This window comes from Thamnophis sirtalis, unplaced genomic scaffold, assembly GCF_051295495.1.
Source record: "Thamnophis sirtalis isolate CommonGarterSnake01/CBP01778 unplaced genomic scaffold, rThaSir2_p1.2 scaffold_14, whole genome shotgun sequence".
Classification (NCBI taxonomy): Eukaryota; Metazoa; Chordata; class Lepidosauria; order Squamata; family Natricidae; genus Thamnophis; species Thamnophis sirtalis.
The window spans coordinates 9,264,567-9,290,463 of NW_028261394.1; the positions used below are offsets into that span (position 1 = coordinate 9,264,567).

The following is a 25,897-nucleotide window of genomic DNA, read 5'->3' on the forward strand; positions in this document are numbered from 1 at the left end:
TGAAATAGTATAGGCCCGTGATGGCAAAGCTATGGCATGTGTGCCCAAAGTGGCATGTGGAGCCATGTCGCTTGGCAGGCGGGGCGTCGCCAGTTCCTCTTCCCCGGTTTCTGGCGCGCATGCGCACATGACGATCAGCTGGGCTTTGTGAGTGCGGCAGTGCGAGAAACTGGAAAAGCTTGATGTTTGATGGTATGAGCATGCGCCAGCTGATGGCATGTGCGCATGTCTGACAGTAACCAGAAGGCTGGAGCACATGTATGTGCCGGGAACTGGAAGTTTTCCAGTGCAGGCACGCCACCCTGGGAAGCTCTTCTTTCTGGGTGTGGCCCAGACGAGCCCCTGGTTCGTGCGTGAAGTACTTCCTTTTGGGCACTCAAGAGGTGCTGTGCGTGCCGAAAAGGTTCACCATCCCTGGTAAAGGTTCTCCTGCTTGAGCAGAGGGCTGGACTAGAAGGCCTCCAAGGTTCCCTCCAGCTCTATTCAAGTCCCACCAGTCTTAAAAGTTGCCCAATTTGCACAAATTATAAACTAACACGATCAGCATCACTGAAAGAAAATATATACAAAATGTTTTATCGTTGGCATTTATCACCAACAAGATTAGCCAAAATGTACCCAAACATGAAGCCGACCTGCTGGAAGTGTAAAAAAGTACAAGGGACTTATTATCACATATGGTGGACCTGCCCAGAAACACAAAAATATTGGACAAAAATTTGGAAATGGGTGCAAGAAATTACAGGAGAACAGATAAAATACAAACCCGAAATCTTTCTACTGGGAATAATCAAAGGGAAATATACAAAGAAAATTAAGTACATATTAACACATCTGCTAACTACAGCTAGAATAGCATTTGCCCAATGCTGGAAACAAAATAATACCCCCTCGGACGAATTAGTGATGAAAAAAAAACTTTGGATTGTGCAGAGATGGACAAATTAACACTGAAATTAAAAGATAAAGAAGAGTCGGAATATTATGAAATTTGGAACAATTGGTACAAATGGCTGCAAAACAAGAATAACATTAATTAAGCCCAAAAATAATATATATAAATATATAGAGAACTGTGTATAAAGTGTGTAAATATACAAGCGGAATATTATATACATGTAAAGGTATGATGACATAACAATGTTGATGTAATGACCGTAAGGTGTTGTAGAAGGGAAAAATAATTTAAAAAATCTGCTAAAAAAGTTGCCCAATTTGAACATCCCCGATGGAGGTCAAGATGGAAACTGGCACCCACCTTTAAACTGGCTGTTCAGGATCACGGTGGCATCCGGTACGCCTTCGCCCTCGGGGCTGTTCAAAATCCTGCCGGTGACCGAGAAGCCCATGACGTGGAAGACTGGCTGAAAAGGAGGAACAGAATTTGAACCCTGTTGGGACTTTTTAATCATCTCTCCCCTTTCCGAAACTGTTCCGAATGTCCCTTTTTCCCAAAAAGTGGCCCTTCCAACGGAATTTATGCAAAGGCACTAATGCAGCTTTCCGGCAGAACCTACCTCGATTTTGAGACTATCATGCTCCACGACGAAATCCAATTTGGAAGGGGCCACGTCGAACGTAATCCTCTCCCCTCTGTAAAAGGGTATCTGGATGGAGACAGCAATGCCAGAGCTTAAAATGTCTTTTAAGGTTCAAATCCAATCTAGATCCTTCCCATCCTACTGGAGACATCTGTATATACCTAAACCAGAATCCTTTCCTATGCATGGTTAGTAACTGGGCTCGAAAATCTAGGTTTTAGGGTTGGACGGTTTGATTGTTTTGGGGGTTTATTTGGTCCACAACTAACTATCTATCTATCTATCTATCTATCTATCTATCTATCTATCTATCTATCTATCTATCTATCTATCTATCTATCCATCCATCCATCCATCCATCCATCCATCCATCCATCCATCCATCCATCCATCCATCCATCCATCCAGCATAACTCTGGAACACCTCAAGCAATTACAACCAAACCTGGTACACAGATGACTTACTCTCTGGAAACAAATACTGTGGGGGTAAGACACCCCCTAATACCCCTCGGGGTGTGTATTCTGTCAAGATACATCCTGTTGTGCCTTAAAATGGCTTCTACTGTACTGTCGTAAAATGAATTCTACTGTGCAGCACAGTGGAGTTGCCATGCTAATGGCTTCACAATAATCCACAAGGGGGCTCCCTCTGGTAAGGGGGGGGAAATCCAACATTAGAAATTATGTTTGGTCTGGACATTTCCCCCCTATAAATAAATACAAAATAAATAAATACAGGTTATTGGCTAGTGTGGAATAAAATTAGTTTACTGTGCTGTCAACACACCAGCTTTCTGAGTGAATCAGTCTGGAGAGAACGGATTAGTTCCACACTGAGTAAAATTTACTATCAAAGAGGGCTGGGGGGGAGAAGCCCAGTGTCCTTTCTCACTGATGTATTATAATCAGATTCACAGACTGATGGAAACGAAATAATTCAAGCCCTAATCACCTCAACCAAGACCTAAGAATGATTAAGGTAAGAGTCTGAGGATATAAGCAGAAATGTGGTGCAGGATTTTATTTTATTTTTATATACTGTATATAAAACCACTGGGACCAATTGCCAGTTTATTATTCAAAATTTATTAGCCTTCCAACTCCAGCGGATTCTGGGTGGCATCCAAAACTAGAGGGAGAAAAAAAAAAACCAGCTGAAAACATTCAATCAGATTTAATAACTGTAAACGCTGCTAACAGATTTCTTGCTGAGCTCGACACAACTGCATTAACACTGAAATGCATTTCCTGGGTGGAAATAATGCTTCTGGATGCCTGACACCCCTGGATGATTATTCCGTTTGATTTCATCAATGCGTACATTGTTATTGGCTAGCCGATAACTCAGCGTTGCTCGGGTATTTATTTATAGGGGGGAAACATCCGGACCAAACATAATTGCTAATGTTGGATTTTTCCCCCTTACCAGAGTAACAGTAACTCCTGGTGGAGTACTGTGAAGCTGTTACCATGGCAACTCCACTGCGCTGTACAATAGAAGCCATTTTACGGCAGTACAGTAGAAGCTATTTAAAGGCACAACAGGCTGCATCTTAACAGAACACACACACCCTGAGGGGTCTTAGGGGTGTCTTACCCTACTATTTGTCTCCAGAGAGTAAGTCACCTGTGTATTATATTTGGTTGAAATTGCTCAAGGCGTTTCAGAGTTATGCTGGAACATACACACAGAGTTATACTGGAACATACACATACATACATACGTATGTATGTATATACATACATACATACATATACATATACATATACATATACATATACATATACATATACATATACATATACATATACATATACATATACATATATATATATATATATATACATACATATATACATACACACACAAAAGAAAGGAAGAAGATAGAAGATAGGAGGAGGAGGAAGAAGAAAGGAGGAGGAGGGAGGGAGGAAGGAAGGAGGGAGGGAGAAGAAGATAGAAGACAGACAGACAGATATTGCAGGTCAGAGGACTCCTGCTGGGTGAGAAAAACAGCCCTGTCCAACTACCATAGTTTTCAGACTATAATACGAACCTTTTTGCCTCAAAAGAGGCTGAAAATCTGGGGGCGTCTTATACACTGAATACAGCATTTTTGCATCCCGAAACCCCGCCCCTTCACCAAAATGGCAGTGCAAAGCCTTTAGGAGGCTTTCAGAGTGCTCCTGGGGGCTGGGAAGGGCAGAAATGAGCGAAAAACAGACTGTTTTTTGCTCAATTTTGCCCCCACCCCATCCCCCATGAGCACTCTATAAGCCTCCTAAAGGCTATGCATGCCCTTTTTTTTAAAATGAAAAACGGGCCATTTTTTGCTCATTTGGGGGGGGGGCACCCCCCAGGAGCACTCTACAAGACTCCTAAAGATTCCTATTCATGCCCTTTTTTGGGGAAAAAGGGCCCATTTTCACAAAATAGGGAGGTTTTGGGGAGGTTTGCAGAGTGCAAAAACTTTTTTTTTTTAACTTTGCTTCTTCAAAACCTTGGTGCGTCTTATACTCCGAAAAATATGGTGACTTTCTAAATCCTCTGCAAATTCTGAAGAGAACTGATTGATGCTTTTCCCTACACGAGGCAGGATTTGGAGCAGGCTGCGTGCCGGAAGCACAATTGGAAGACGGTGCGCTGTTGAGGAAAATCTCCGGGCATCTTACTCACCACAGCATATTTGCCACTTGGCAGAGACTGGAAGGTAAAGGTACCGTCCTCTTTGGAAATGACACTGCAAAGGTAGGTGAGAGAATCTTCCCATGCGGGAAAACCATCCACTGGAGAAGAATTGCAGCCCATAATGTCCTGTGCAAAAAGATAATATTAATCCCTACAGGTGGTTCCCTTGAGTTATGGCATTAATCCGAAAGGTGATCTTCGAGTTACGACATTAATCCCTACAGGTAGGCCTCGAGTTATGACATTAATCTCAAAGGTAGTCCTCGAGTTATGACATTAATCCCTACAGGTGGTTCTGGAGTTATGACATTTATCACTACAAGGGGTCCTTGAATTGCGACATTAATCCCTACAGATAGTCCTCAAATTATGAAATTAATCCCTCCAGGTAGTCCTTGAGTTATAACATTAATCCCTACAGGTAGTCCTTGAGTTATGACATTAATCCCTACAGGTAGTCCTTGAGTTATAACATTAATCCCTACAGGTAGTCCTTGAGTTATGACATTAATCCCTACAGGTAGTCCTTGAGTTATGACATTAATCCCTACAGGTAGTCCTTGAGTTATGACATTAATCCCTACAGGTAGTCCTTGAGTTATAACATTAATCCCTACAGGTAGTCCCTGAGTTATAACATTAATCCCTACAGGTGGTCCTTGAGTTATGACATTAATCCCTACAGGTAGTCCTTGAGTTATGACATTAATCCCTACAGGGGGTGCTTGAGTTACGTGTTTATCACTACAGGTGGTCCTTGAATTGCAACATTAATCCCTACAGATGGTCCTCAAGTTATGACATTAATTTTTACAGGTAATACTCAAGTTATTACATTAAACCTTACCAGTAGGCCTCGAGTTATGACATTAATCCCTACAGATGATCCTCAAGTTATGGCATTAAATCTTACTGATAGGCCTCAAATTATGACATTAAACCTTACTGGTAGGGCTCGAGTTATGACATTAATCCCTACAGATGATCCTCGAGTTATGACATTAAACCTTACTGGTAGGGCTCGAGTTATGATATTAATCCCTATAGGTGGTCCTTGAATTATGACATTAATCCCTACAGGTGATGCTTGAGTTACGAGTTTATCACTACAGGTGGTTCTTGAATTGCGACATTAATCCCTACAGATGGTCAAGTTATGACATTAAATCTTAATGGTAGGCCCCAAGTTATGACATTATTCCCTACAGGTAGTCCTCGAGTTACAACATTAATCCCTATAGACACAGAATGGTACAATCCGTTCAGACACCCACAACAGGAGCGAATAATTAATTGGTTCCTGAACAGATTAAGCCCGTTGAATCTTCTTCCATGGAACTGCCTTCATCAAGTACTACAAGTAGCCTCCCATCGTCCAGTGCGATCCCACAGAGTTGGCCTCCTCAGGGTGCCGTCGGCCAGACAGTGTCGGCTAGCGACCCCCAGGGGGAGAGCCTTCTCTGTGGGAGCGCCTTCCCTCTGGAATGAGCTGCCCCCGGAGCTTCGTATAATCCCCGACCTCCGGTCCTTCCGACGCTCCCTAAAAAGTTGGCTTTTCCAGCAAGCCAGCCTGGCCTGAACAAAACAAAACAAATCATTGATTACTGTTAATTTTAATTTGAATTCTTTTTTTAAAAAAATGTCATTGCCATTTTTAGTTGGGTTTGGGATATCCTATTTAAATTCTTTTAAACTTTTGTATTATGTGTTTCTTTTAATGTTGTACGCCGCCCTGAGTCCTTGGGAGAAGGGCGGCATATATATCGAATAAACCTAACCTAAACCTACAAGAACCCCAAGGCGGAGAAGGGAACCGATCGACGAAGGAACTAATTAGTACTAATAGTTCTGATTCGTAACATCTGCACTGACCTCCTTTGCCACCGAAGAGGAGAAGAGGAGAAACATGACGCCTTTCATCGGCTCGCCGTCACTTCGGACCGATCCAGAGACATTGTACCCGGCCACGATGAGCGGACTGGATGCGTATGCATTGGAGCTGGTGACCCGAACGGTAGTGGTGGCCTTAAATGCCGAAAGCAACAGGTGAGAACCCAGAACCGATGCAAGATATATATCGCTGTCATCAAATCCCAGTGGCGCAAGTGGTTATAATGCAGTATTGCAGGCAAACACTGCCCTTTGCCAGGAGTTCGATCCCGACGGGGCTTACGTTTTTAACTTGCAACCATTCATTTAGTGACTGCTCGAATGTTATAACATCACTGGAAAAAAAAGGGATATGACTGCCTTGGATATGAGCCACAGTGGCGCAGTGGTTAAAGAGTGCGGTACTGCAGGCTACTTTCTGCTGACTGCCGGCTGCCTGCAACTTGGACGTTCAGATCTCACCAGGCTCAAGGTTGACTCAGCCTTCCGTCCTTCCGAGGTGGGTAAAAGGAGGACCCAGATTGTTGGGGCCAACAGGCTGACTTTGTAAACCATTTTAGAAAGGGCTGTAAAGCACTACAAAGCGGTATATAAGTCTAAGTGCTATTGTAAGGCAAAATCTACAACTCACATACTAAAACAATATACAAAGACGAGAGTTGGTGGGATTGGGAACCTCAACTCAACTTGGGAAAGTTATTTTGTGTGCATGAACCCCTGATAGCACTGTGACTGGAATGCAGCGTTGCGGGCAAACTCTGCCCACTGCCGGGAGTTCAATCCTGATGGGGCTTACGTGCGACTCAACCTTCCAGCCTTCCAAAGTCGACAAAAGGAGGACCCAAATTGTTGGAGGGCAGTAGGCTGACTCTGTAAACTACTTAGAGAGGGGCTGTAAAGCATTATGAAGTGGTATATAAGTCTAAGTGCTATTGCGATTCACCCGCTCAAAGAAAACATGAACGGCAGAAAAGGTCTATGACAGTCATGGCGAATCTTTGGCCAAACTGGAACGCTCGTGCACGCGCCCTGGAGCCCCGGAAACCCAAAGACCAGCTGGCCAGCATGTGCATTCCTGTTTTTTGGCCATTTTCATGCCATTTTTAGGGCTGTTTTCAGGCCATTTTTAGCCCGAAAATGTCCTGAAAACAGCCCAGAAAAAGGCCTGGTTTTTGCCATTTTGGGGGGGCGTTTTCCAGCGTTCCAGTGCCCATGAAGACCAGCTGCCAGAAACCAGAAGAGCAGCTGGTGATGGTGCACGTGCCCACAGAGAGGGATCTGTGTGCCACCTCTGGCATGCGTGCCATAGGTTCACCATCACAGGTCTATGAGTTGTTGTTTTTTTAATCTAATCAAGATACGGATAGCATCTCCTTAACCCCAGGGGTCAGCAAATTGCGGCTCTGGAGCCGCATGTGGCTCTTTCCTCCCTCTGCTGCGGCTCCGTCACCGGTCGGCGCCACAATTTTGAGAGGAGCTTCCGGTGGGGTTGGGGGGTGGGGAGAGAATCACAGTGTGCCAGGAGAAGACTCTATGGCAAGGGGAGGGTTTTCCAGTTGTCTCCACAATTGATAGGGCTTTTGGTTATGACAGGTAGAGGAAAAAGGACGCTGTGCTAGGAGGAGACTCTATGGTGTGGGGGAACTGAACTTCCGGTCAGCCCCAGAATTGAACAGGGGGCTTCTGGTTAGGACCTTTGTGACTTCCAGTGTTTTCTTTTCTGTGGGAAACGGGTTCAAATGGACTCTTTGAGTGTTTAAGTTTGCCGACCGCTGCCTTAACCCATCCTCTTCAGAGTGTAATGATTGGCTCCAGGCCAATAAAAATCCAGGAGACTGTTGTGTAAACAGCCAACTTCCCCATTCTTAGGGAAGAGATCCCCCACTGCACTAGTCCACAGGAAGGCAGCGAGGGACAAAACTGAAAAATCTCCACCTTGACAGTAAAGTGGCTCGATACGCAAAGGAATTTCAGCAGCGGGAATTCTCGCGACCCGGTGCGCTTTCGTTTCAATCAATCTTGCTAAAGGCAACTTGGGAGAATTGAGCTGGGAAAGAATCACTTTCCCATTGGGAGTTGGCTAAAGAGGCCGACAGTCACGCTTATTACCTCTTTCAGCGTCCAGGTGGGATGAGAAGCAAAGACTTCATATTCTCCAGGAAGCACTTTTAAAAAGGCATACCTGGAAAAAAAAGAAAAGACAGCCACATAGTCCCTTTGGGCCATTCCTGTGCATTGAAATAAAATTCAATGGATGAAATTCACTCCCCTCTCCACTTTGGAGGACCAGCAGCACAAAAAAAAATCTGTGTTCCCCGTTGGATATTCTTTAGACCTCAAATTACCACCCAGGTAATTTCTACCAGAATGGTCTTTTCTACACCTTTCTCCATCTAGATCAGAGGTCACCAACCTTTCAGATCTCAAGGGGACCAGTAAATTCGTAATTTTAAATATCGCGGACGACTAATAGGATCTGCCTAAAGACTGGCTGGCTGGGCGTGGCTAGGTGGTCATGTGACTGGGTGGGCATGGCCAACTTGATGTCACTCACGTCGAGGGGCGCCTCGCCAGCCTCTACTGGCCACTCCTCGCCTCCCTGCCCAGGCTCCTTAGGGCCCCACAGGAAGCAGAGACATTAATCCCTATAGGTGGTCCTTGAATTATGACATTAATCCCTACAGGTGATGCTTGAGTTACGAGTTTATCACTACAGGTGGTTCTTGAATTGCGACATTAATCCCTACAGATGGTCAAGTTATGACATGAAATCTTAATGGTAGGCCCCAAGTTATGACATTAATCCCTACAGGTAGTCCTCGAGTTACAACATTAATCCCTATAGGCACAGAATGGTACAATCCGTTCAGACACCCACAACAGGAGCCAATAATTAATATGATCTACCTAACGTCTGGCTGGCTAGGTGTGGCTAGGTGGTCATGTGACTGGGTGGGCATGGCCAACTTGATGTCACTCACGTCGAGGGGCACCTCGCCAGCCTCTACTAGCTCTTCCCCTCCCACCCACTCCTCACCCACCTGCCCAGGCTCCTTAGGGCCCCCACAGGAAGCAGTTGCTGGAGCTAAGCAGCCACCAGGAGAAAGAGTTGGCAAAAGAGCTCAGTTCAAATTGGATCTGACCAAGGAGGAGGCTCAGCAGAAGCACCTCACTGAGGACTACGAGCATAGGCTTTCCAAGCAGAGGGAAGACCTCCAGGGGTGCAAAGCCAGGTATTGGCACCTGGAGGCTCAGTGGGGCTGCATCATGGCCAGTTCCAGGCCATGATGCAGCCCCACTGGAACGAGGCCCTCCGGCTCTTTGCCACCAGCAACACTTCCCTCCAGCCTTTACCCGAAGCCCCCCACCAGGAGGCTGAAGCAGATCCTGAGTCAGAATTTCTGCCCCCCCCGACCCCCCAAAAAGACCCCAAAGGGGGAGACTCTCTGCAGCAACACAAGCGTTCATTGCACGTATCCATCCCAGGGGCCGTAGTTTCAGGACCCCTGTTTTAGTGCAATATGAAAAATGCAAATAACGTTTCTACGAACCACCCAAATTTTCTCATTGTCACAGACCGCCAGTTGCTGACCGCTGCGGTAGATCAGTGTTTTTCAACCTGGGAAACTTTTAAGATGTGTGGACTTCCGGCTGGGGAATTCTGGGAAAGTCCACACATCAATAAAGATGGAGAAATACTAATCTTGAGCCCATCTCATAAAACCTTTAGCTATTTTCACAGCCGCAGTTTGGAAAGAAAAGTGGGGGGGAAACACACCCGGTTTTCTAATACTGTTCAATACTTGAGAAATGGGGTTTAATTGCAAATTGTTCTGAGATCTCGACAGAGTTCACACTCACTTTCCTCCAGGCTGTGTAGTTGTGCTTTGTAAGGTCAAGCCCGTGCTGGGACTTCTGAGCACAACGAGGACTCCGGCAGGACCCAGAGACTGACCTTTGCTAAGAACCTGCAAGGAACGAATAAAAGCACCCTTTCAGCAGAGCTCATCACACGGCGCAACCCTCTGGGGACATTACATCAGCCCGGGCTTCAACCCAACCTGGTTCAGACAAACTCCTGGGATGGGAGTCTGGCAGCAACTAATAGAATACACGCTCTTGCCACAGGAACAGGAAGCTCAAGTTCAAAGCCCAGAGAAGGTAGAAATACCTCTCTCTCCCTCTCAAGTCCAGGTGGTCAGCTGCACAGGATTTCAAACCCATGCGGTCCAGTCCACCAAAAAAACCATCTTTCCAATCCATGTTTCCTGTGTCTTTCTCCCCACTTGGAACTGAACCAGATGGACGTTTCGTCCAACAAGTGGCAACGTAAGGTTCACCGACAAAAGGGTGAACGACAAAACTGCGCCCGACTAAACCGCAGTGACAAAACCGCGAGTTTTAAAGCACACTGACGAATGAGCGCTGAATTGTGCCGACAACAGCGCGGCGACAGAGGCACGCTGTAAAACTAAACCTAGCCCTAAACCTAACCCTAACCCTAAACGTAACGCTAACCCTAACCCTAAACGTAACGGTAACCCTAACCCTAAACGTAACGCTAATTCTAACCCTAACCCTAACCGTAACGCTAACCCTAAACCTAACCCTAAACCTAACCCTGAACCTAACCCTAAACCTAACCCTTACCTTAACTTAAATCGGCTTTCTGTTGATGTGCTGTTGTAAAGCGCCCTTCTGTCGCTGCGCTGTTGTTGCCACGCTGTTGTTGGCGCGTTGATGTCGCGGTTTTAGCGATGCGCTTTTGTCAGCGCGCTTTTGTCGTGCGCGCTTTTGTCGGGTCACGGCAACGTAACACAGGCAACGGTCATGAGATAAAAATTTAACAAGAGGGAGCCTTACCTTCCCGTTTACTGAGAAGCCGGTGAAAACAAAATTGATATCGCCTCCTTTAGTGCAAATGTCGTTGACACCATCAACGTGGATGTCCACACTCGTTGGCTCTGGAAAAGGAAGATCAAAACCCTCAAACGGGATCCTTTCCTGTGAAAGACTAGCCATTTCCCCTCCCCAATTCATCAAATTAAAAGTTCAAGCTCTGAACTGATTTTGCCAAACCCAATTCTTACACGCCATCTACAGGGGTCCCCAACCCCCTGGCCATGGTCTGCTTGGAACCGGGTTCCGGGAGTGGTGGGCCTCATTAGATACATGATAGCTTGTCAACTGGTAAGAAAGCATTATAATGTCCACTGAGTGATTTTAGTAATGGAAGTAAATAAGCATAGAAAGCAGATTTAGGAATCATTCCTCTTGCACATATCTGCTAGTCGTTCCCGACTCTAAGGGGCGGTGCTCATCTCCGTTTCAAAGCCGAAGAGCCAGCGCTGTCCGAAGACATCTTCGTGGTCATGTGGCCGGTATGACTCAATGCCGAAGGGGCACGGAACACTGTTCCCTTCCCACCAAAGGTTGTTCCTATTTTTCTACTCTTTCAATGAAGTGTGAATACACAATTCCCAGCCCTTGAAAAATTAAATCAAAGATTGTAAATGATTTAGACTTCAGATATTGGGCAGATCAGAAAGTCGTCTTGGGACGGGCTTCAATAGACAACAACTATAATGCACAACTATGTTTATTACAACTTAATTTATACAACGTAAACAAATACACAACTGTGATAAGCTTCAAATCAACTGGAACATTTTCTATAAAAATAGCAACTTACCAAAGCTCCACCCTAGGGGAGGCTCAATTTTAAGGACAAAATCCCCCTACACAAAGAAGAACAGGGGGAAAAAATGTAGTTATACTGTATCGTGGTTCAATAAAGAGGAAATATTCTGTTTAAGACTTTGGACAGGGGCAAAGAAAGTTCCTATTGGAGCCCCTGCTCAGTCATAGACCTAGCTACAATCATAAACTCTAAATTTCAATCCATTTTGAAATCTTATTATTTACCTTGAGAAACCTTTGCTTAAATTAAAAAAAAAATCTAGCTTTCCTGAATTTCACGGTGGATTTTCACCACCCCCAGGTACTCACATAATTACCCACCTAATTTAAATTATTACATAGCCTCTCACCTTATCATACAGAGGAATCATAAAGTAGCCATTATTTGGAGCGCAGTCAGTTTGATACTTCAGAGTGCCGTGCTTGGTGTACAATTTAATCTGCACAAGAAACATCGAAAGGAAGGAGAAAAAAAATGTTAATTATTCTGCAAAAGCTGTTGATTTACGACACTTCAGTCCTGCCATCGAGAACACAACTCTGGGCCAGGCCAATTGACAGCACCTTGTCAGGCTATAGTAATAATCTACAATTTGAAACCCATCCCAAAATGTCTTAAAAAGCTATTCCTTTCTAATTAACCCGAGGTTCTCCGACTCAAAAGTTTTTTTTGCCATAAATGGAAGAGGTCTTGGGTTGTGCAAATCCTGTTGCATTTGAATTGAACATTCAAAAATGCATCACAAATACCATTGCCTGGTGCTAATGGTTGATATGGGTTGCTGCTAGCGTCTTAGGTATTAACCAAATACCTTCTTAAAAGCATTATTATTATTATGTGTTTAATCTTTGGTGAGATTCACAGCCTTTGGGGCTGGTTGGTAGCTCAACAGCTCGAGTCCTAACCAAGGACCTAGGAACTGTTAAGGTAACGTCGGAGATTATTATTATTATTACTCTTATACTTTATCCACTAAACATGAAACTCAGTCAACTGAACATTCAAAAACGCATCACAAGTACCCTTGACTGGTGCTAATGGTTGATACTGGTTGCTGCCAGCATGCTAGGTATCAACCAAGGACCTTTTCAAGATGTACAATTTTCCAAGTAGCAGTTCCGCTGGTGTTATTGCAGGAAGCTGCAATTTGTTGATGTATCTTATAAAATTCTTGGACATGGTGCCAAGTGCCCCGATGACAATGGATATCACTGTTACATGCTTCATTCATAATCGGGTAGTTTCAATGGCCAGGTCGCAATTATTATTATTTATTACTATTATTACTATTATTTACACTTTATTCATTAAACGTGAAACTCCGTCAACTAAACATTTAAAGATATGTCACAAGTACCCTTGACTGGTGCTAATGGTTGATACGGTTTGCTGCCAGCGTCCTAGGTATCAATCAAGTACCTTCTTAAAATATAAGATGTACCGAGTAGCGCGGGGTTTTTTTTGCAGTTCCGCTGGTGTTATTGCAGGAAGCTGCAATTTGTTGATGTATTGATGTATCTTATAAAATTCTTGGGCATGGTGCCAAGTGCCCCAATGACAATGCGTATCACATTATTATTATTATTATTATTATTATTATTATTATTATTATTATTATTATTATTATACATGAAAATCAGCCTACTGAACATTCAAAAATGCATCACAAATACCATTGACTGGTGCTAATGGTTGATACGGGTTGCTGCCAGCATCCTAGGTATCAACCAAGGACCTTCTTAAAATATAAGATGTTCTGAGTAGCACAGTTTTTTGCAGTTCTGCTGGTGTTATTGCAGGAAGTTGCAATTTGTTGATGTATCTTGTAAAATTCTTGGACATGGTGCCAAGTGCCCCGGTGACAATGCGGATCACTTATTTTACATATTGTAGTAGTAGTAGTAGTAGTAGTAGTAGTAGTAGTAGTAGTAGTAGCAGCAGCAGCAGCAGCAGCAGCAATAGTAGTAATAGTAGTAGTATTGTATTGTTATATTTGTTTTACATATTATTATTGTAGTAGTAGGAGTAGGAGTATTGCATTGTTATATGTAGTAGTAGTATTGTATACTATTTATATAACAGTCTAGCATACACTTACATTATAAAAAGTCACTTCTAATTTAACCTTTAATATTAATGTTTTAACTTTTTTTTAAAAAAAAACACCTACCCTTCGTCTTTCCTGGCTCCCTCCGTCCAGCCCTCTCCCCCCTCCCCCACTGTCCTACCTAGCAGGGCGGGCGCTCACCTCGATCAGGGAGTAGTTGATCTCGACGTCGGACCTGACGAAGCCCCCGCATCCCACCACGATGTCCTCGGAACCCCCGGCCCCGGCCCAGAGGGCTCCGCACAACGCCCACCACCAGCAACCCCACGCCGGCGACCACCGTAGTCGGCGCAGCAGCATCGCGGAGCCGCCTGTCGTAACTCGCGGAGCAGCCGCGCAAGGCCGGCTAAGCGCTGACTCAGGAAGAGCCGAAGCGCATGCGCCCGCCGCGCTCGGTGGTTCCTTCGCCAGAGAGGGCAAGAGCGGCGGGACGGAAGTGAGACGCGGAAGCAGGAGGTTACTTCTCGGGCCGTGCTAGGCGGGAGAGGCCCTTTCGTCTCGGTTGCTTCGGAGGCTTCAAGAGAAGGAAACTTAAAAAGAAGAGAGAAACGTTTATAGAGCGTTGGGCTTTTGCAATTTATTTATTTATTCTATTTCTACAAAGCGTTGGGCTTTTGCAATTTATTATATTTCTACAAAGCGTTGGGATTTTGCAAATTTGCTTCCTTATCTGTTTATTCGTTTATTATACTTTTACAAAGCGTTGGGTTTTTGCAATTTATTTATTTATTATATTTCTACAAAGCGTTGGGATTTTGCAAATTTGTTTGCTTATCTGGTTATTCGTTTATTATATTTTTACAAAGTGTTGGGCTTTTGCAATTTATTTATTATAGTTCTACAAAGCGTTGGGCTTTTGCAATTTAATTGTGTATCTGTTCACTTGTTTATTATATTTCTACAAAGCGTTGGGCTTTTGCAATTTACTTATTTATCTGATTATTTGTTATATTTCTACAAAGCATTGGGCTTTTGCAATTTATTTGTTTGTTTATCTGATTATTTGTTCGTTTATTATATTTCTACAACACCTCCCATCACATCCAAGCGACTCTGGGCGTTTTACAGACTTAGAATACCTTTACCGTCCCTTTGAATGTACACCGATCGGCATACATTGAAATAAAATTCCATTGCATACAATAAAAAAGAGACTAAAAAGCATACCTTAAAATTTAATGCATGCTTTTTATTCTGTTTTTTTTTAAATTTATGAGTTAAATTTAACAAACTCTAAACAAATTAGAGTTAAGGACAAGCTTCAACTTGAGATATGAAAAAGTTAAACAAGTGAAAGGAGGACCCAGAATTTTGCTAGTTTGAAACTTTGCTCACATCCTACCTGGGTTTGCGGCGTTTCATTTATAGGGAATAGGGTGCAATTGCTTCCCTCCGCCTCATAATCAAATCATTGTTTGCTTAATGGTGGTTTACTGTTGAACTTACTACTGAGGAATGAATTTGCAGAGTGTTCAGCTGGGTCGTCAATTGAGCATGGCTCACTTCCAGCTACCTGTTCCTGAAGAGAATCGATGGGCAGGCAGGGCAGATCAATAGCTGGATGTGGAGCAGTAGATAATAATGACAGAGTTTGTGGGAAAATATCCATCAAATGCAGAAGGATTTCTGAACAAGAGGTTTGTTAAAAAGACCGCACTGTGCAAGCAGGCTGTGTTCATACAAGCAGCTCATTTTTGTGACTTTGCAGAGTGAGGTGAACTATAATCAAATGGGTTGTGTTCACAACGGGGATGTTGTAATCAAGTGAGTTGTGTTGACATTGCAAACAAACGGGTTCCTAGGATGATGCGAAGCTTCATGATGTTTGTGCCATAAATAGCAACAGCTCTTAGACTTATATGCCGCTTCACAGTTCTTTTACAGCCCTCTCTAAACGGTTGACAGAGTCAGCCTTTTGCCCCCCAACAATCTGGGTTCTCATTTTCACCCACCTTGGAAGGATGGAAGGCCGAGTCAACCTTGAGCCTGGTGAGAATCCAACTGCTGACAGTCGGCAGAATTAGCCTACAATATTGGATTCCAACCACTGTGCACCAAGGAAGGAAGGAAGGAGAAAAGGAATAGCGCTTAGACTTACATGACACTTCACTGTGCTTTTACAGCCCTCTCCAAGCGGTTTACAGAGTCATCCTATTGCATCCCCCCAACAATCTGGGTCCTCATTTGACCCACCTCGGAAGGATGGAAAGCAGAGTTGACTTGACAAAGGTTGCTGTGTGGTTCTGGAGTATTTTGGTATTTTTTGGTATTTATTGCACATTTATAGGCCGCCCTTTTCCCTGAGGGGACTCAGGGCGGCTTACAATCAAAGTAAATATATCCTGTGACCCAGTGGTGGGTTTCAAAAAAATTTGGAAGCTCTTCTGTAGGTGCGGCCTGCTTTCTGGGTCCACTGCTGGAACCTCTTCTAACCGGCTTGGTAGATTTGACGAACCGGTTCTACCTAACTGGTGCAAACTGGTAGGAACCCACCTCTGCTGTAACCCATATTTGTCATGAGAAAGGGGTTTACAGAGTCATCCTGTTCCCCCCCCCCACAACAATCTGGGTCCTCATCCCCCTTCATTGGCTGAAATTCCCAACACAATGGAGCACAAAAAAACCCTCTATGCAGCTTTATCATTTTAGTAAATAGCGCAAGGCAGTGAACATACCTAATACTCCTTCTATTTTCGCCACAACAACAACAACAACCCTGTGAGGTGAGTTGGGCTGAAAGAGAGAGACTGGCCAAAGTTACCCAGCTGGCTTTCATGCCTAAGGTGGGACTAGAACTCACCTTCTCCTGGTGATTGGCCCAAAGTCACCCAGCTGGCTTTCATGCCTAAGGTGGGACTAGAACAATCATCTAGTGATTGGCGCAAATTCACCCAGCTGGCTTTCATGCCTAAGGTGGGACTAGAACTCACCGTCTCCTGGTTTCTAATCTAGTGCCTCCACCACGAGACCAAACTGGTTCTTAATAGCCATTTATGTGGCCGAGAGAGATTTACTAGCACAAACTTAGTTGAATCTGGGTGTTCCTTCCATGGTTTTGGTTCAACCACCCTTTCTTGTTGATGTTCAGTTCAACATGTCCTTTTTCAGACCTTCCAATGCTGATTCTAGCAGGATTTACATTCTTGGCACACATGGTTGATTTATCAACTAAAGCAGGTATCTAAGCCGTGGCATCAATCCTAGACTGCTTTCCAATTTAAGAGAATCATTTACCAGTCTGGTTTATTGATTAGTTTACACCAAGCCAGGCATATAACCTTCAGTGGACTTTACTACTAAATTCCCAAAGCGCTCTTCTTTTGAAAACAGCTCATCCCCAGGAATGTCCTTCAGTGGGGTTTATTTAATTTGTGTTTCTGGTTTTCAATAATACCCCCCACACACACACACGGTATATTGTAAACTAAGATTTACAACTGAACCATTGTGGTTTATTTAACAATACATGATTAGAGAAATCAGGGCTTCATACAGTGTGGGAATCCGCCTAAGGTGCAGAGAAGAGCAACAAAGATGATTAGAGGACTGGAAACTAAAACATACGAAGAACGGTTGCAGGAACTGGGTAGGTCTAGTTTAATGAAAAGAAGGACTAAGGGAGACATGATAGCAGTCTTCCAATATCTGAGGGGCTGCCGCAAAGAAGAGGGAGTCAAGCTATTCTCCAAAGCACCTGAAGGCAGGACGAGAAGCAATGGATGGAAATTAATCGAGGAGAGAAGCAGCCTGGAACTAACGAGAAATTTCCTGACAGAACAATTAATCAGTGCAACAACTTCCAGAAGTTGTGAATGCTCCAACACTGGAAGTTTTTAAAAGAGATTGGATAACCATTTGTCTGAAATGCTATAGAGTTTCCTCCCTAAACGGGGGGTTGGACTAGAAGACCTCCAAGGTCCCTTCCAACTCTGTTATTCTATTCTATTCCAAGATGAACTGAGTTTTTCAGGTCCTAGTCGACATTCTTGTCACAAGGCTTCTGAAACAGTGTTGATAGAATCCTCTGGCGGGAGTGAATTTAGCATGGGCACCTATTTTGCAGAGCAGCTGCTATGCTATTCTCTCCCCCAAATTTGATCTATGGATTTGCTTTTACCTGTAGTGGGAGAGGAATTCTGGATGCTGAGACACCAAAAAAGGGTGCAGAGAGGATCAGCAGCGTTGATTAGGGGCCCGGAGGCTAAACCGTACGAAGAACGGTTAACCAATTTCGTTGTATTTATTTTCTGCAATGACAATAAAGACTCTGCTAACGCTTGTGGGAACTGGATTTTGTATAGCTGAATGAAGAAAAGGATGAGGGGGTGATATGATAGCAGTCTTCCAATACTTGAGGGGCTGTCACGGAGAAAACAGGATGAATCTATGCTGAGGGCAGGAGAAGTAACGGATGGAAGCCAGAGGTGGGATCAATTGTTTTTTGACTTTCCCGCCCTGTTATTCTATGTTCTAAATCTCCACCCCCCCTGGAAGGGGCAGAATTCCGCGGGGAACCAAAGAAGATAAATATTGCAGAATGGCAGCAGGCAGCAATCAGATCTGCGCAAGACAGAAGCCTCATCCTCTGATACGATGACCTGGGCGCCTGGGTTATGTAGTTCTCAGCAGAATCCAACAGCTGGACTGGGGGTGAGCAGAAAACAATTCTCCTTTCCGCTTTCTTCCTGTTGACTGATATATGCATTTCACAGTAGGTAAATTTACTCCACCAGACCGATTAGATCGCACAGAGCAGGCCTCCTCCAAATTCCATCCGCCGGCCAGTGTCGACTGGCGACTACCCGGAGGAGAGCCTTCTCTGTGGCTGCTCCGACCCTCTGGAACGAACTCCCCATGGAGATTCGCACCCTCACCACCCTCCAGGCCTTCCGCATAGCCCTTAAAACCTGGCTGTTCCGACAGGCCTGGGGCTAAAGAATCGTTGCCCCTATCTCGAATGGTATGATTGTTGCGTTTTTTAATTATGTATTGTTTTTGTGTTGTTGTTAACTGTCTGTATCTCCCTTCCCTTGTTTGAGTTGTGAGCCGCCCTGAGTCCCTTCAGGGAAAAGGGCGGCATACAAATGAAATAAAACTCTAAACTCTAAACTCTAAAACATTTAACAGGCGTAGACAGTAACTCAGGCTGGTCCAAGCGAAGAGTAATGAGCACTCTGCCCTGATCATTTTCCACGCACACATTTATGCATGCCCACTCACCAGGAGGAGAAACTGTCCATCTGTTCTCTTTCTTGTTAAAGTTTTTTCCCCCTTTCAGTTCATATTTCCTAGTTCCTTCCCCAAGTCAGATTTGGGGGTAAATAACAGAATGGAAAACCGATCTGGGGGAACGGTGAAACTGTGCCTTTTAGACTGGATGCAAGAGAGAATGGGGAGGAATAATACAAACCAAGAAACTTTGGACTTCTGAAAGTTCTTCAAAATGCTTTCTGGCTAAGACTGGGAAGGAGGTGGAGTTGGAGGACATTATCACGAGAGGCAGATCTCTGAAGGATCCCAGCGGTGTTCAAAAACAGGAAACAGATAGAAACTGCAACCCTTTGGAATAAAAAGGCAATCTAATAGTTCCTTAGCCTAGAAAAGCAGGAGAAAAGAGCCTGGACGTTTGACCATTTAAAGGTACTGAATTTTAGAACAGAATTCTTTATTGGCCAAGTGTGATTCAACACACAACGAATTTGTCTTTGGTGCATATGCTCTCAGTGTACATAAGGGGAATAAAATACATTCATCAAGAATAAAAAGATACAACACTTAGTGATAGTCAAGGTTACTAATAAGCTATCAAATCGTACTAGGAAACAAAAAACAATATAAATTGTAAAGATACAAGCAACATGGTTGTAGTCATAAGTGTGGAGAGGTAGATACTAGGAAGGAAGAGAAGAATAGTAGTAATACAGTCTTAGTAAATTATTTGATAGTGTTGTGGGAATTAGGTGTTTAGCAGAGTGATGGCATTCGGGGGGAAACTGTCCTTGTGTCTAGTTGTTCTGGTGTGCAGTGCCCTGTAGCAGTCACTTTGAGGGTAGGAATTGAAACAATTTGTGTCCAGGATGCCAGGGGTTCTGTGCATATTTTCACAGCCCTCTTTTTGACTCCTGCAGCGTACAGGTCCACAATGGAAGGCAGGTTGGTAGCAATAATTTTTTCTGCAGTTCTAATTATCCGCTGAAGTCTGTGTCTGTCTTGTTGGGTTGCAGAGCCAAACCAGACCATTATGGAGGTGCAGATGACAGACTCAAAAATTCCTCTGTGGAACTGAATCTGCGGCTCCTTATGCAGTTTGAGCTTTCTGAGTTAGCGCAGAAAGAACATTCTTTGTTTTTGCTTCTTTTTTTAATGACTTTTTTGATTTCTGCGTAGGTCTTACCTGGAAAAAAAAACATGCAATTTTCCCACATTGCTTTTGAACTTTTTTTTCTACGAATAAATACCATTAATGGTCGGTTTGGGTTTCAAATTGGGGTTGGTGTTTGAAATTGGTTGAACCGGTTTTACTGCCTTGTTAATAGCCTTTCTGGGTGGAAGCTGGGCAGTTACAGAGCACACGTTTTGAACTCCGCAGTTATGATGTTGCCATTGTGTTTTTCGCAGAACGGGAACCAGACATGGTGGATGGATCTCCCAGGATTCGCAGTTTGTTTTCAAAACACAGTTGCAGTTTGGATCCCATGTATCTACCTATGGATTTCTTTCCCCTTCTATTATCTTTATCTTCAGAAAAACCGCAGGGGATATATCAGGATGTCGGCCGTCTTCAAAGCAAAAATGGTAAGGTTGAAACCAGAGGTGGCATTCAGCCAGTTCTGACAGTTTCTGGAGAACAAGTAGTGGAAATTTTGAGTGGTTCAGAGAACTGGCAAATAGGCTGGCCATGCCCCCACTGCCTCCCAGCCGCCCAGCCGATCTTCTTTTGTTGCCCTGAACAGAAGAACGGAGCTAGAAAGCAGGTTAGTGGGGTGGGGAGGAAATCGGGATTTTGCAGTATCCTTCCCCTGCCACACCCACAAAGCCACGCCCACAGAACCAGCATCAGGTTTCCGAAAGATGCCCTAATTAATTCATTAGCCTCGAGCCAACTTTACGAGTTGACATTCGGCAGTAACAAAATTTGAATCCCACCAATGGTTCAAACCCGGGAGAAGGATTCCAGCCATCCATAAATAAACAATGTCCAATTCTTTGTTCGTTTGTTCCATTTCAGTGGCTTCCCATTTCAGTCAACGAGTCTGGCTGGCTTACCGTTCATAAAACATATTACAATAAAAAATAAAAAATAAAGACATTTAAAACAAAAACAGGGAAACCGGTAAAAACATCCAGTTCGATCTAATTGTGATTAAACATCCAATCAACTGGAAACTAATTAAGGAGAGAAGCAACCTAGAACTAAGGAGAAATTTCCTTACAGGGAGAACAATTAATCAGTGGAACAACTTGCCTCCAGAAGTTGTGAATGCTCCAACACTGGAAGTCTTTAAGAAGATGTTGGATAGCCATTTATCTGCAGTGGTGTAGGGTTTCCTGCCTAAGTAGGGGCCTGGACTAGAAGACCTCCGAGGTCCCTTCCAATTCTGTTATTCTAAGAAATCCAGTTGTGATTATTATCATGATGTTGTTCTCTTTCCACCAAGAATTGTCGAACACAAATAAGAATGGTAAAACAGTAGAAATATGGTTTTAAAACAGGGGTCTCCAACCTTGGCAACTTTAAGACTTGTGGCTGAGGAACTTTGGGAGTTGAAGTCTGTTAGGTAAGCTCCTCGTTGGGAGAGCAAGTATGTTCAGTGAAGCGTTGTGAGAGTTCTGTTGGAGAACACACAAACCAGCATACAGAAACACTGCAGTTTAAATAGGCTTTTACTTTCGTGGAAATAGAGGTATCAGTCCATCAAACAGTCATACACAGATAAGACAGTCAGTCATCAATGTCTTTCAGTTAAGGGATAATCCAAATAACATAGTCCAGTATCATATAAACAGTCCAGTACACACATTTTGCTAGCAGTTGCAAAACTGACAATAGCTCACGGCACTTTCTAACAGCCAGCTTCCAAAACACTCAGATCAGATCAGCCCAGCATCTAACAAACAGAGAGCTAGCAGTCGTTCTGGCTCCCTCTTATGGCCGATTGGGGAAAACAGCAACCAATCACATTTTACAGTATGATTTAAAGAAACAGGTGACAACATTGTTACATGATTTATATATTGCAAACCCAACCGTTAGAATTATATTCTTAATAAAGTCCACATATCTTAAAGTTGCCAAGGTTGGAGACCCATGGTTTAAAATACAGGTAGTCCTCAACTTACAAATTCGGACCAAAATTTCCATTGTTTAAGCAAGGCAGTTGCTCAGTGAGTTGTGTTTGACTTTACAACCTTTTGGCCGCAATCATTAAGCAAATCACTGCCATTGCTAAGTGAATCATGTAGTAATTAAGTGAATCTCGATTCTCTTGCTCGTTGGAAGCAAGATGGAAAGTCCCAAATGACAATCGCATGACCCACCGAGATCCTACAACCGTTATAAATACGTGATAGTTCCCAAACACGTGGATTTTGATTACCTGGGATGTTACAATGGTTGTTAAGTGTGGGGACTGGTTGTAAGTCATCTTTCTCAGTGCCGTTATGGTTTCCAACGGTTGTTAAACAAATGATTGTAAGTTAAGGACTTTCTGAAATGACAATAACATTGGGAAAAAAATGGATTTCAAATTTTTCCAACTCTGCCTTTTTTCCGTTATGTTAGATTCTTGCCCTTGCCTTATTAGTCCTGTGTTTTTCCACCATCTCATTCCTCCTTTGGGAAGCTAACCAAGGGGTTTCACCAGCAGCCGGGCTCATCATTAGCCCTACAATTCAACTGGTCACCATGGTGAGAACAATTCATTTGCCTCTATTTTTCACACACGCTTCTTTGCTCCAGAACTTCTGATCGCCCTAAAAAGTTGGCTTTTCCAGCAATAGCAATAGCAATAGCAGTTAGACTTATATACCGCTTCATAGGGCTTTCAGCCCTCTCTAAGTGGTTTACAGAGTCAGAATATTGCCCCCACAGTCTGGGTCCTCATTTCACCCATCTTGGAAGGATGGAAGGCTGAGTCAACCTTGAGCCGGTGAGATTAGAACCACCGAACTGCAGATAACAGTCAGCTGAAGTGGCCTGCAGTACTGCACCCTAACCACTGCACCATCTCGGCTCTTGCCAGCCTGGCCTGAACAAAACAAAACAAATTATTGATTACTGTTAATTTTAATTTGCATTCTTTTAAAAAATGGCATTGTAAATTTTAATTGGGTTTGGGTTATCCTATTTAATTTCTTTTTAACTTTTGTATTATGTGTTTCTTTTAATGTTGTACGCCGCCCTGAGTCCTTGGGAGAAGGGCGGCATATAAATCGAATAAACCTTAAACCTTAAACCTTGAAGGAGAAACATGATATTATTAGCCATCACGCCGGCCAGATCCATTAGCCTTGCCCAATTAGAATCCTAGCCAGAAAGAAGTACTTTTGTACTTCTTTTTTGGAAACCGTTTCAGGCTTTTTTGCTTGAGGCAGGGGGAAAAAATGAAACTTTGATTTTGGGTTTTACTGACTAGATAGGTTTGTGGTGATAGAAACGGCTAGTTTACGCTATTTTGTAAAAGTAAAAACTCGAGGTTTGTTGGATGAGGGAATGTTGGGTTTTCCCCCTTACCAGAGGGAGCCCCCTTGTGGAGTACTGTAAAGCCGATACCATGTCGACTTCACTGCGCTGCACAGTCGAAGCCATTTTACAGCAGTACGGTAGAAGCTATTGTAAGGCACAACAGGCTGTATCTTAGCAGAACACACACCTCGAGGTGTATTTCGGGTGTCTTACCCCCACAGTATTTGTTTCCAGAGGGTAAGTCATCTGTGTACCAAGTTTGGTTGAAATTGCTTGAGGCGCTCCAGAGTCAGAGGTGGGTTCCTACCAGTTCGCACCTATTCGGTAGAACCGGTTCGTCAAATCTACCGAACCGGTTAGAAGAGGTTCCACCAGTGGACCCGGAAAGCAGGCCACACCTACAGAAGAGGTTCCAAATTTTTTTGAAACCCACCACTGGCCCTTGGATATGATTATTCTACACTATCATGCTCCTATTTATAAAACTCAGTGCCTCTGTGAAAGGTAAGGATGACTACTGCGTTGGTGGTGCAATCAGAACATTGCGTTTGTTGAAGTTGTTTTAACGCAAACCAAAGATGCCTTTAAAAAAACAAGTTTACATCACATTCTTATGCATGCCAGTGCTGTGTGTGAGGTAATTTAAGGTGGTTCTGACAAGTGTCGTCGGTATCTTCATATCCGGTCACGTGGGCGGCAAGCCACTCCCACAAAGGAGGCCACACCCACAGAGTAGGTTCAAACAATTTTTGAAACCCACCACTGTCCAGAGTTATGCTGGAACATACATACATACATACATACATACATACATACATACATACATACATACACAGACAGACAGACAGACAGACAGACAGACAGACAGACAGACAGACAGACAGAGCGAGCCATTTTTATATATATAGATTTCTCCTCCATTTTAGGTCCTGGTAGTTTTTCTCACCCAGATGGAACGGATGAAAGGGGTTCAATCTTCAGGCATCTTGCTGGTCTTCTGGCTGCTGTCTCTCCTCTCTTCTAGTGTCTCCTCCAGCTTCAAACTGCGCCAAGCGATGGAAGGAGTAAGTCTGCCTCTGTCAACCTTGTGAGATAGTTCCACAAAGAAGCACAGGTGGTCCTCGACTTACAACCAGAAGTGAGGCCAGAATTTCTATTCTCAAGCAAAGCGGTTGTTTAAATGAGCCATTCCTCAGTTTATAGTAACAAAATCTTACAAGTTTGAAAGTACAGGTGGTCCTCGACTTACGACCACAATCGAGCCCAAAATTTAAGCTGTTTTAAGTGAGACATTTGTTAAGTGTGGTTTGCCCCATTTTATGACCTTTCTAGGCATGGTTGTTAAGTGAATTGCTGCAGTGGTTAAGTTAGTCCCACGGTCGTTAAGTCAATCTGGTTTCCCCCATTGACTTTGATTGTCAGAAGGTCACAAAAGGGGATCATGTGATCCTGGGGCACTGCGACCGTCATAAATATGAGTCAGTTGTCAAGCATTCAGATGTAAACCACGTGACCATGGAGACGCCACAATGGTCGTAAGTGTGAAAAATGGTCGTAAGCAGTGGTGGGATGCAACCGGTTTAACAACCGGTTTGGTGAGTGTGCGCTTTGCACGCACTTCCCGCGTGCACGCAATATTCAAAACCGATCTTTTTAAGCTTCAAAACTTACCTTCTAGGTCAGCGCCTGTGAGTAAAACAGCTGACGCGTTTCAATCCGCTGTGCCGCGTGAATCAGCTGATCTAAAAAACAGGGAAACCTAGGATAGGAAAGCACAGGGGCCGGTGGCTGGGGCCAAATCAGGGGTGGGTTTCAGCCGGTACGCACCGGTTCAGGCGTACCGGTTTGTGAAATTTAGCATGCCTCCTAGTACTTGTTCTTCCGGAGGCCCAGTACCGGAACGATCCTTCCCCTGGCTTCAGTGCTGCTCTGGGCTCCTGAAAAGCCTCTCTCTGCCCCTTCCTCTTCTTTCACAAGCAGCTTGAAAACGGAGCGCTTCTCAAAGAGAAGGAAGAAGGGAAACCTATGACCGCAATTGAGCCGAAAATTTTAGTTGCCAAGCAAGAGCATTGTTAAGTGAGTTTCACCACATTTTCCAAGTTGGCCACGCCCACCCGGTCACACGACCGCCAAGCCACTCTCACCCGGTCACATGACTGCCAAGCCACTCCCACAAAACAGGCTACAACTGCAGAATAGGTTCTAAAAAAATTTGGAAACCCACCACTGGGCCAAATGCTCACTGCAACTATCGATTCACCCAAACCACTGAATCCCATCC

At 43.9% G+C, this 25,897-nt stretch overlaps 2 protein-coding genes across 6 annotated transcripts in view; one reads left to right on the forward strand and one right to left on the reverse strand.

Moving 5' to 3' along the window:
• Positions 1 to 14,280, reverse strand: part of LOC106550424 (BOS complex subunit NOMO1) — a 41,810-nt gene extending 27,530 nt beyond the window's left edge. Inside the window, exons 1-10 of the mRNA XM_087729340.1 lie at positions 14,073 to 14,280; positions 12,174 to 12,263; positions 11,816 to 11,861; positions 10,987 to 11,087; positions 9,985 to 10,091; positions 8,233 to 8,305; positions 6,106 to 6,258; positions 4,222 to 4,359; positions 1,518 to 1,607; positions 1,259 to 1,364 (exon numbers count right to left, since the gene is read on the reverse strand). Of these exons, the coding sequence (XP_087585466.1) occupies positions 1,259 to 1,364; positions 1,518 to 1,607; positions 4,222 to 4,359; positions 6,106 to 6,258; positions 8,233 to 8,305; positions 9,985 to 10,091; positions 10,987 to 11,087; positions 11,816 to 11,861; positions 12,174 to 12,263; positions 14,073 to 14,231 (1,063 nt within the window). The 5' untranslated portion in view covers positions 14,232 to 14,280. The remainder of the gene's footprint in view (positions 1 to 1,258; positions 1,365 to 1,517; positions 1,608 to 4,221; positions 4,360 to 6,105; positions 6,259 to 8,232; positions 8,306 to 9,984; positions 10,092 to 10,986; positions 11,088 to 11,815; positions 11,862 to 12,173; positions 12,264 to 14,072) is intronic.
• A 3,593-nt stretch (positions 14,281 to 17,873) lies between these two features.
• ABCC6 (ATP binding cassette subfamily C member 6) overlaps positions 17,874 to 25,897 on the forward strand; it is a 55,098-nt gene continuing 47,074 nt past the window's right edge. For 4 of the 5 annotated variants that reach the window (XM_087729156.1, XM_087729158.1, XM_087729160.1 and 1 more), the window contains exons 1-4: positions 17,874 to 18,581; positions 20,550 to 20,726; positions 22,714 to 22,839; positions 24,543 to 24,680. In XM_087729156.1, coding sequence (XP_087585282.1) covers positions 18,525 to 18,581; positions 20,550 to 20,726; positions 22,714 to 22,839; positions 24,543 to 24,680 — 498 coding nt within the window. In that variant the 5' untranslated portion in view covers positions 17,874 to 18,524. Of the gene's footprint in view, positions 18,582 to 18,762; positions 19,572 to 20,549; positions 20,727 to 22,713; positions 22,840 to 24,542; positions 24,681 to 25,897 lie in introns of those variants that run through there. The other variant, XM_087729157.1, reaches the window with a different exon arrangement.